Consider the following 12213-nt stretch of genomic DNA (forward strand, 5'->3'; position numbering starts at 1 on the left):
ACACAGCCTGCTTAATACCTTTCCTTAAATTCCACCTCTATACTACAATATGCTTGAGGACCATGCAAAAAAGCAGCTACCTTTTATGTAGGAAATGGATGATTAAGTCTTTGGTGCTGTAAAAGCAACTTCATTTAAACGTAACCACCCCCACCACCATGCAGTATTTAATACACAGTAGCAGAATATTTACTATTGAAGCTTGAAAAGATGTGAGTTCTTTGTGTGCAATCTTTCATTTATGCATGTGAGAGGGTTTTCGTTTCTTAATATTTTTACATTGTAGTACTTGTTTTCCTTGTTGGGGTATTTGCTTATTTAATACATTCCATCAAGGACAGAAATTACATGCTGGGTTTTTTTTCCCCCATAGGAAACATTCTCCTTTTCTAAATAGGTGCCTTACCATAGTCCTGAGCATGCCTCACAACAAGGAAGTATGTCATGCTATCTAGGTCTCCAGAGAGAAGTTATTTGGGTCCAAGGAGTTCTTCAAGTAAGATGGCATTGGATATGTGTTTGTTGATTTAGAGGCTGTGACTATAGAGAAACAGGGTGATGGCGTGTGCTTATTAACAAATTTTTCTGAGTTAGCTGAACTCTTTGGGCAATGTTAATGATTAAGATAGACACAGCATGGACCCGTGTTCCCAATATGACTACTCTACTCTTCCAGTACTGGCATTAGAAAGATGATCCTTCCAATAATAACAGTAATTATAAATAATAATAATAATATGCCTTTGGGTTTAATAATACTTTCCCTTTGAAGAACTCCCAGGATTTTCGTCCACGTTATCTAATTTGTGCTTGAAACAATTCAATGAAGTAGGCAGGTAGCAATTATCATTATCCTACTTTTACAGATAAACAAACTGAGGCCTAGGGATTTTCTTAGCATCACACAATTAGGAATAGAGCCAAGTCTAAAAGCCTGTAATTCAGTGGTCTATCTTCCAGATTATTGCCATCTTTAGAAAATATCTTGGTATCTGAAGAACTGTTCTATCCCTCAGGAAATATTTATGCTACACCCAGATCAAAACATCTTTTCCTCTTAAATTGCATTTACACTATGAGAAGTTACTTTTTTCCAAATTCATTAGAGAGGATTTTGCTGTCGGAGGTCATTAAGATAGGAGTACTCTGATTTATTTTCAAATCGTAATGTTGGCCTTAAGCAGAACTACGCTTGGAAATGCTAAAGATGTTTAAAATACTCTGGAATCAGTTCCTTTAGTTATTTAACTTAAAAAAAAAATTTCAAGCCCAAGTTAAACAAGATCAAATCAGGAGATATAAATAAAAATGGGCACAAGGTGTTAACTCGAGTGTCCTAGCCAGACTGCAATTTGGTTTACTGTGGCCTGCCAACTTAAATTCCTCCTGGCAGCTTCAGCTGGAGTGGGTAGTCTTCATTTCCTGTCCTAACTTGTCCTGTGTCACCCGTCACTGTTCAGGTGACTAGCGTGTGGATCTGGTGGTCTCAAAGCTCTATTAAGTTATAGATGTTCAAACTGTCAGTATGCTGGGGATAAAAATAGAAGCTGCTATTAGATGTCTATTCATACCCTGCAGAAGCCTGGCAACATTTTGAACCTTTTCAAAATGTAAACACTGCATATTAAGCACAGGAAAGAAAATTAATGTGCTGCATTTGCAAATTTATTTCCAAGTCAAAAATGCAAAGGGAGAGGAGGACTCTTGTAGCAGAATTGATATTCTACATTTACAGGGTATATTAAGAAGTTTGTAATGGCCTGAACACAAAAGAAAACACTTTGGAAATGGATTAATTGAAGTTTCTCTGATAATCTTAGCTTTTGAATTTCCTCTCTTTTGATTTTAAATTTATGGCCTCAGTATGACATTACCAGAGTTTATTGCATTTTACAGGTGGCATTCACATGTTGTTACTTTTTGTGTAGTATATTGTAGGCAGTGGGTTACGATTTTTGTTAAAAATTTCCAGAACCACACATGTACCGTTTCATTAGACTTGCAAATGAGTAATGCCTTCTTTCAAGGGGAGAAAATAGTTAAAACATTACGGGAATTTTTGTGCCTTTTCTCCTTAGTGAGTATTGAGAAATGTTTGCAATAAAGTTTGCTTTTTGAAACCTTGACATTTTGTAGTAAGTTTTGATTTACATATGAAGTCATCATCTGAAAATTTGAAACAAATGTCGTTTTAAAGGATACCAGTTTTTTGTATGTATTTCTATTGCTTGGGAAAGGCTTAACAGATCTTACTTCCTGCCATTCAAAACAGTGGAAAGTTGTCATTTCAATGGCATTTTTTAATATCATGAAAAATTTAATAACTGATGTAATAATTTAATAATTGCCACCTTGATCATAGATTTCATCAGTACAAACACTACCCACAAATCATCTACCTTTTTTGCCAATGGAAAACAATAAAAATAAAATAAGTAACAATAAAAACAACAAAAAACAAAACAATAACAAAAACAAATAAATAACAAAAACAATAAACCAGAGCTGATACTATCAATATTGTTAACACACAAAGTAGAAAAAGAAAGCAGGAAGTAATACAATTTTCAGATAAAATTTGTATGCTTTTTCTCAGACACAGTAAATATTTGAAGCAGATTCTAATTTCCATCAGCATTTTGTAAACCTAAACTGACCCTGTAGTTAGTTCCAGGAAGGTTCAAAATTCCTATCATTTATTCCCATGATAGATGTCCATTTCATACTGAATATGTAAAGTCTTAGAAGTATTCTAGTGATTGCATTTGGCTTGTGAAGTAAAGATCTTGGATTTTGTAAAACCTACATAATGTTCAGCGATGAAATTTTGTACTTAAGAGCATTAAATTATGCCAGAAAACCATTTACTTGATATTCTTTAAATACCATAGCACAATTGCACTAAAGCTCAGATTGTAAACCATCTTAAGTAATGCTAATGCAGTGTGCACGGAATGAACAATATAACTAACTTAGTTAATTTTCATGTAACAGATAACATCTGGGGGAAATGTATAGTGGTAAGTTATGCAAAACTAATTTTCTAGCGACCACATCTGTAGATGTTATTTATTGTATGTTCACTTAACAGTCCATTATTCTGTTTAGAAATCTATTCTCTTCTTTATTAGAGCTTTTAATGTACTCACCTTGGTTCAAATGGTCTGCTCATTATCAGAAAAAATATAAATGGCATTCACATGGAACAACATGATTGTTTTTATTATATCCATTTGTGTGCACGCATTCAAAAATGGCAAGAGAAACACATTTATTGCTTTACATTCAAAGTAATATTTAGGGGGTATTTGAAAGTCAAGCAAAACCAATCATTTGGCCAAATGGATGTAGGTGTATAATCAGAAACTCCTGATTTTTAATCTCAGCATTAGGCCTCAGGCAAGTCACTTAAAGTCTTTTCCTTTGTTTCTTGATCTGAAGATTATGGGTGCTATTCTTTTATAGAAGAAGAAAGGGTGTCGCTAAATCAGGGTACCAAATAGCAGTGTTTTTTTAATAAACACACTTGATCCTTTTTCTGTTTTTATTTTTTGAGGTTTAAGAGGTAACATATTAGGCTTTTGAGGAAAAATATATGAGACAATTACAATGCTACAGGAATGTATAAAAATAGTTATAAAACTAGCTTTATTTAATTTGCTTCAACTATTCATAGACTTGAGGAAATTATAACGTTCTTTCAGAAAATCTAACTTAATAAAGCTGACCATGTCTTTCTGTTTTAAATAGATTTTATTACAGAACCAGTGATGTTGTAAAACATGAGGTTTTGTTAAAAAAATACAAAGGCCTAATTGTATTTTTTTAAGAAAGTATTGCATCAGACGGTTTCATTTAAACATATTTGCTGGCTCTGTGCTCTCACCACAATTATTGATTGTAATTTTCCTTAAACTTGTTTTTTGAAAAAGACTACTTAATGGGGGGAAAATCACTATGATGCTTCTGGCACTATATTTCAAACTATATACATCTCTGACAGTATGCTTTCTTATTATTAATGCAATGACTTTATATTTACTCCCGTATGAAACTGGACATTCCTTTGCTTTACAGTGTCTAAATAACATGTAACTCTTTGCGAAAGAGAAAACTGTAGCTGTGACTTGACTCATTGATGTTGTGCAACACACTCTGAAGAACAGAAATTCTCACCCCCAGTTTTTGTGCAGGAACTAAATCAAATGAATTCTTGTGTGAGCTGTATTCATAAAAATCAAGCAAATGAGGTTTTTAAGATAAATAAGAGCTTCACTCCACCAAAAAATTAATAATGCAGAGCTGGGAATGACCCAAGTTCCCAAGCGTGTGCCCAGTATATACACACACACACACACACACACACACACACACACACACAAAACCAGTGCCAAAGATAAGGAAAACTGGGTAGTTGGCAAGTAGTTCAGTTGAGCCTTATAAAGAAATGCAGACCACAGGGATGTGAGGGATAGAGTGAGAAAACTGAGCACAAATATCTCCTTGAATTTATGTGTGTGATCCGATGGAAGGAAGGGCACAAGAGGGCAGGGAGAGAATTTGCTACCACCAGGATATAGGTGTGACCTACTGAGAACTTCCACCAAAGGCTGAGAGAAAATTAGCAGAAAGCCCTAGCCTGTGTGTAGAAAAGCAGAGCTGCAAGACAAATTTAGCAAGAGCAACAAAATAAAATTCTGCTTTATTAAAAGAAATGTTTTACCTTACAGACTGCCTCATGCTTTCTTTCTCACTGCTTACAGTAAATTTAGGAAACCCCATTCAGTTCCTTGCTCTCCTCTTTCCAATGCCTATCTCACCATCATTTCCCCCAAGTTCCTATTCCTCACCCTCTGCTAAAGTCTGTACCACTAAATAAATACCTCATCATCTGCCCTTGTCTCTCGATTCCCATGTGCAGCTTATTTATTTTACCCGTAATGTTGCAAAGGACACTAAAATATATTTAGCTGTTTCATTTTCCTAGCTTTGGAAAATAAAGAGCCATGTAAGGTTTGAGAAGATGAAAAACAAGTATGATGAAAAAAGGTACAGATAATTTTGTGGGAAGATGAAAATGTTTGTACGTCCCATTTGGGGAAAAAACATGGTGAGAGAAAATAACTGCTCTGGTATTTTTTAAATATTCTATTTCTATTAACCTTTAGTCAATTTAAGATGAACAATATGGCGAACAACAATGTAAGATGTCACCTAACAAAAGAGATTAAGTGATTAATAATATCAATATTTTCCAAGTGTGGTTACATGGCACCGTGCACACTGAGAACCATATAGGCCAAGAAGTCGGCACAGCAGGGTTTAACTCCCAGTCCTGTCACTGAGTAACGAATTGACCTTAAGCCAATCATTTAATCACTTGGTTTCAGAATTGCCTTAACTATAAAGTTTTAACACTTTAGTCCTTCTATATATCTATACTAAGCAGCAACTTCCTATAAAATTGAATTAAAATTAATAATATGAATTGTTATGCAAACCATATATTGGATGGCTAAATAATAGCTTAGCTTCTGGGACATTCCAAAACGTATCTTAGTAAATAATACAATTAATATTCAAATGAGAAATGTTATAACATGTAAGTTATACATTATTACACGTTTAACATGTAAGTTAAGGTGAACTATTGCAGAGAAGTCAGAAATGAATGTACGATGACTTCAGATTTTCCAGGTCCCATAGGATGGCAATTACTTGGTATTCTATGTTTCTAGAGTTTTGTCTTTAAACTTTTATGCTCAGGGTCTGACTTTGTCAGCACACAGTGGATGCTTCACCTCAGGGCCTCAAAAACGAGCTCTTGAGAGCTTACTGTATAAACTAGAACATCAATGTACTGATTTACAGTGAGGAATGTAATAGGCATGAAAATCAAAGCACTCAGCTAAGCATGTCTTTAGAGATCAATTGAGATGAGAAGGAAAATTATGATCAAAACGTTTCTTGTTAAACATAGAATCAGAACAAAAAGAACTAATTAAATGATTCAGATGTTTGACGCCATCAGTACCTCATCTCTTTCTACCTCCAGGTCAGGGTAGAATGGACACTGCTTAAGTTGACTTCTTTGACTTCTGTTTCTTTATTTCTGCTGTTGACCAACCAACACCCTCCCTGGAATTTGTGCACTTGCTACAGAATTATTCAATGCTCACAGTGAAGTCTTGCCTTGCCCCCCTATGTTTTTGGTTGATTGTGCAAATCACCTCTCTGGTTTACAGAGTAATGGCTTTTATATATTAACCTTTAGAGCCTTTATTGGCCTCATCACGAAGTTCTTGGTGGCCACTTGGTTATTGCCCCCAAGAACAGCCTTACTCTGCTGAGTAAACATCAATCACCATTAGGCTGTTACATGTTTCAAGCACAGAACCTCTGCCAGAACTGGACAAGGTGTGCAGAAGATCTAAAACATGGTGTCCTACAGAGAGCTTGTAGGCAGCAGGAAGGACACACTGACGCATAAAACAATTAAAGATCAAGGCAGTATAAAACAAAGTTCTAAGCCACATAGTATGGAAATAGAAAAAGACCGTGGGAAGAGTAAAATGCTAATTATCAGATACAGAGATAGAGAGACCAAAAAGCAATAAGGAACTAATAGGGCAGTGGTGTCAAGAATTCAGAGGAGGGGCGCCTAGGTGGCTCAGTCGGTTAAGCCTCCGACTTCGGCTCAGGTCAGATCTCACGTTCGTGGGTTCGAGCCCCACGCTGGGCTCTGTGCTGACAGCTCAAGAGCCTGGAGCCTGCTTCCAGTTCTGTGTCTCCTTCTCTCTCTGCCCCTCCCCCTCTCATGCTCTGTCTCTGTCTGTATCAAAAATAAATAAAACATTAAAAAAAAAGAATTCAGAGGAGATAGCACTTAAAATATAGTAAACTTGGAACTATATATATATATATGCACCTTATAAATATTATATATGAATGTATGTGAATTATATATAATTATATATTAATTATCATACAATTTTAATCAATTTGATTGTGTTATATATGTTACATAATATATGGTACATATTATATATTCATTATAACATACAGAGAGAAATGAATGGATTAGCCAAAATTGTGGTTACTCACCAAAGGCTTTGTCATGATACAGTTTTTTTCTTCCCCTCCAGCAAATGATAGAGGTTGTCAAGCCTTCAAGTGGTCTCTTTCCAGATCCTCTAGAAGAAGGAATCTCACTTGACATTTATTCAACATTCATAGAGCCACCCCCAACATTGGATTTAGGAATGAAGGTATGTTTCCTTCTTTCTCTCTCTTTTTTTTAAATTTGTTATTGATGCTTATTTATTTTGAGAGAGAAACAGAGTGTGAGTTGGGGAGGAGCAGAGAGTGTGGGAGACACAGAATCCAAAGCAGGCTCCAGGCTCTGAGCTGTCAGCATAAAGCCCGATGTGGGGCTCTAACCCCTGAACTGTGAGATCATGACCTGAGCCAAAGTCGGAGGCTCAACCAACTGAGCCACTTAGATGCCCCTCCTTTTGTCTCTTAATTCACCTTATCTCAGTGTTATATTCACTAATGGCAGGAAGAAAGAAGGCAAATGCTCTTCCATTTTCTTTCCCACTGATTTTCCCCAGCTCAATATAAATATTTCTTTTAGGGTTGCTTCACAGATGGGCCAGATTATGATGGTTTAGCAATTTTAATCTCTCCTTCTCCAGCCTCTCCAGTCTCCACCTCCACTTTCCTAAGAGTAAACACTGATTGGCACCATAACTTGATCTGGCAAGATGCTCATGAATAATAAAAATGCAGGATAAAAGCAAATTAAAATTTCCTTCCAGACCAGTATCATTCCTTATAAAAAAGTACCCAAGAGAAGTTGAGGTTACATATAGATCACTGAATGCTCCTGAAGCCACTTGAGTGTTGTTCTCTTTTGATATTCCAGGGTTTGGATCAAGAACAAGTCCCTGAGGAATCCCATACCGAAGCCATTTCTGACATGGATCCTTTAATGGGTTTTACCATAGAAGATATAACATCGGTGCTTGGTCAAGTCACAGATGATATTTTAATCAGCCTTCAGGTACTCAGCCTTGAGAGTGTGCTCACTTACTTTATTATTATTGGTTAGTTAGGCAACCTCAGCCTTAGGTCTGTAAATATTATCTACACTCTGCTAACAAGAGTGATGCTTGTGATGGGAGGCCCTCCAGTCAGCATCTCCACACAGTTCTCAGTCGAGTCGTCAGAGACTCCAGAGATCACAAAGCATTCACTAACAGCACCTAGACTGGTTTGTGTTGCCAGCTTACAAAATCGTCTGGCACTGAAACTGAAGAACTAACACGGCAAAGACATCCTGCCTCTCATACGGTAGACATTGCTCCTGCAAGAGTAAATGAAGTACATTGCTAACAGTAAACACTGATGTTTCAGTAAGTCTTCTCACCAAATTTCTAACGAGTGGCTTTCAAATCTTTGAACTACCTCTCAGAGAGTTGGTTCCATTTTACATATCACTAATAAACTGAGCAATTTACTCCAAAGGCTACATGGAAATGGGGATGGAATAGCCATCCCGATAGCAATTGCCAGTGATGTATCAGTGAGCTCGGCTCTATGTGTGGACTTTTTTTCCTGTCCAACAAAACAAAGCAAAACAAGACAAAAACTACCACTACCTCAAAAGACTTGCATCATTTTCCAGGCAAAATGATTAAGTAAGTGAATTGTATATTTGAAGAAGATTTATAATTTCTTACAGAAATGACCATGAATCAATAGAATGTACTACATGTTTCAAATATTAATGTATCTCAGGGAAAGATTTAATTGTTACCTGAACATGAGACTATGTATAAAAAGCACACTGTATGAACAACTAATTTAGAAAGAGCAAAAGATTAGCTTGGCAGAAGCATACCTTGTTACTTGTTAATCATCAAATGTTAATGCACTATTTATGTGAACATTTAATGATTTGATATGAACAGAATCAGCCAAAGTCCTCAGCTTAATAAGGGGTGTTTAGTGTTTACCAGAAACAGTGGTAGAACACGTTTCACACAAAGCATTATTGTTAACAACCCCATGAATGTAATAACTGGTTACTGTGTGGAAGGGCAGAGCGCAGCTGAAATAAACTGAGTTCAGAACATATCTCCTTTATAGATTTGATAATGTTTCATCTAAATATAGTTTATGTATAATCATGGCCCTGGGCTCCTTTGCCATTCCACAGCTCTGAAATTATTGCTAAGGAACTACTAGACAGGAATAGAATTGTTTGCAGGCCCCCCAAATTGAAAACATCTTTACTAAGGCCATGTTCCGTGGAGTGAGCAGTATATTTTTAACCATTCATTGACTCTTTTTTTATTTTTTTTACTGTGAGAGTTTGCAGCATTAATATCACTCCTCTGTAACAGACAGAGCATGATTGCTATATGTGTGTTACTGTCCCTTTGGCCTGAAGCCAACCTTGCCAGGCCTGGAAATTTATTAGCTGGTTCATCTCAGTGCAATTAGGCACAGAAAGAACTTGGATGAGGGATGGGGATGAAGATCCTTTAGGTACTGCAACCATTTCCATTTTCAGTGGATTTTTAGGCATTAACTTGGACCAAATTACTGCCAATTTTTCAATAAAATGGCTTGATAATGTAGATTTATACAATGTCTCAAGATAGCAAAACCCATTATGTATTTTCACTCAATAATCCTTGTAAACTACATGAGAATTAGCCAGGCACTTCCTTGATAAATAAATTGAAAATGATAGACACAGGGAGTCTAAATCATCCATCCAGTGTTTCCAGGGTTAGAGACTGAGGAGAGGCCCTGAGCGGGAGCGATGACCTGGATCCTAGTTCTAATTCCAGTGTTATCCTCCAAGACCACACAACCTCTAATATCACAACCAAGCTACTCTGGATACTCTAATATTCCCGTGGTGTGGCACTATTTCAGTATTTACACTTGTGTCTTGGTCAGGTTCCAAGTTTAGTTACTTCTCTGCTTACCTAAACGTCTTCCCCTGTTTTAGACGGGTAAGTTGTGCTTTCCTTCTAAACCCTGCTTTCCAGTGTCGTCCAGTTTCCAGGGCAGCATGCCTGTTTAAAAGTAGCCCCTGTCCGTGGTCAGGGTATGAATACACTGACTTGCTGTGGGAACATTTAATGAATGAGTATTTGTAAGATGTTTTAAATTTTCCAATAATTCCCCCTCTTTTATTTAAGAGCCATGCTTTTATGATAATTTTTAGAGGAAAAGGCAGTTAGAAAATTCATGTTTTGAGTTCAGTTTTTTAGAGCTCCTTCTCGGTGTGGTTTCAGGCATTTTCCACTTTCTATAGTTCAGAAATTTCAGAGAATGTAGTGTGTATCTTTACATTTTGTGTGTTAATCCATTTACTTTCCCATTGACTCACTTTATAGTTCTAGAGATTTATTAAGAATGAAGTTATCTTGGCCCTGAGATGTTAATTAAAATTATACTGAAGAGAGCAAATATTTTAAGCTTATGTAGTTTAGGTATTTTAATTTTAAAGATACATTCAAGATGAAATTATTTTGGCCCTGAGTTGTATAATAAAAATTATACCCAATGGAGCAAACTTTAATATATTTAAAGAATTACGTTTCAGAGAAATATGAAGACTAACATTAAATTCTTACATTAAATGCTGGCTCTTCGCCCTATCTAAGCAAGAGTGTAAAATGTGAAAACCTTGAGGGAAGTTTGCCATCTGTGAACCTTGGGTATTTTTAGGTCAACTTGAATTTCCAGGTTAGAAAAGCTGAGTGTGGGACATCACCTCAGGGTAGTGGTCACTGATAGGCTATTGAGCCCAGGTCATGGGTTTTCCATTCTTCCCTTAAAAGAAACTGAAACTCCCTCACTAGTGGTCATGGGACAGCTTCTCTGTTCAGCAGTTTTCTAAGGAATAACAAGGAAACATAGTAGACTCAGGACAGCCTCGTTCCTAACCAGACAAGGAGTCTTTTCATCCAGGCTCTCCTCATTGTGCCTGAACTCAAGTCCTGATCTCTGGAGTCTAGAGCTGTGAAACGCAGCTCCCCGCCGGCAGTGCACTGCGCTGCTGGCCATGCATCTTACCCGTGAACCTTCCCCCAAGAGCCCACACCTGTGTCAGTGAATTTTGTTTCAGTGAAATACCAGAAAGATCTCCAGGTTAATATGAAAACACTGGTGACACAGGGAAACTGAGGCTGATCAATGATAGTGCATGTCTTTAATCAAAAGAAATGAAATTATTAGTGGACATAGAACACATAAATTGAAAGTGAGAAGAATTAACTGTTTAGTTAGAGTAGTGCTTCCCAATACTTTGGAATTGAGACGAGATTATTTCTTCAAACCTATATGGTCTGATATGTTGCATACCAGAAAGAAGCTAGACTAATAGCTTTTTAAAATATTTCTTATACTGTACCTGGGTAATTCAGTTGGTTGAGCGTCAGACTCTTGATTTTGGCTCAGGTCATGATCCCAGGGTTGTGAGATTGAACCCCACATCGGCCTCCATACTGAGCATGGAGACTGCTTAGGATTCTTTCTCTTTCCCTCTGCCCCTCTCCCCCAGTTCCACTTGATCACTCTTTCTAAAAAAAAAACGTTTTAGGGGGCCTGGGTGGCTCAGTCAGTTAAGCGTCTGACTTCAGCTCAGGTCATGATCTTGCAGTTTGTGAGTTCGAGCCCCCTGTCGGGCTCTGTGCTGACAGCTCAGAGCCTGTTTCAGATTCTGTGTCTCCCTCTCTCTCTGCTTTTACCCTGCTCATGCTCGCTCTCTTGCCTCTCTCTCTCTCTCTTTATCTCTCTCTCAAATATAAAATAAAACACTTTAAAAAAATTTTTAAAAATTCACAAAATCATACTAATGAAATATAACATTGGTGAATATATCACAAAATCAAGAGTTGGAATTATGAATTTAAAAATTAACATGTAATGTTAATGTACTTAATTATTAACCACTTAATTTTCCAAAATAAGAACTGATACTCAAGGTAGTCAAGTGACTTATCCAAGGTTACATAACTAAATTAATCTCTCAGTCTCCAGCTCCCAGACCAGTGCTCTTTCTAGCTCTAATAAATCATGCCCCAGCAGATTAGTGATCCCTAAAAAGTGACAGAGTTCCTTTGTAACCTGGAGGACTATGTTCATTTTTCCTTGCCTCTTCCACCCAACCACCAAGGAACAAAAAAG

At 36.8% G+C, this 12213-nt stretch overlaps 1 protein-coding gene across 2 annotated transcripts in view; it reads left to right on the plus strand.

Moving 5' to 3' along the window:
• CABCOCO1 (ciliary associated calcium binding coiled-coil 1) overlaps positions 1–12213 on the plus strand; it is a 123349-nt gene that overhangs the window by 109468 nt on the left and 1668 nt on the right. For both annotated transcript variants that reach the window (XM_029931735.1, XM_029931736.1), the window contains 2 exons: positions 7146–7268; positions 7928–8065. In XM_029931735.1, the coding sequence (XP_029787595.1) occupies positions 7146–7268; positions 7928–8065 (261 nt within the window). The remainder of the gene's footprint in view (positions 1–7145; positions 7269–7927; positions 8066–12213) is intronic.

This window comes from Suricata suricatta, chromosome 2, assembly GCF_006229205.1.
Source record: "Suricata suricatta isolate VVHF042 chromosome 2, meerkat_22Aug2017_6uvM2_HiC, whole genome shotgun sequence".
Taxonomy (NCBI): domain Eukaryota; kingdom Metazoa; phylum Chordata; class Mammalia; order Carnivora; family Herpestidae; genus Suricata; species Suricata suricatta.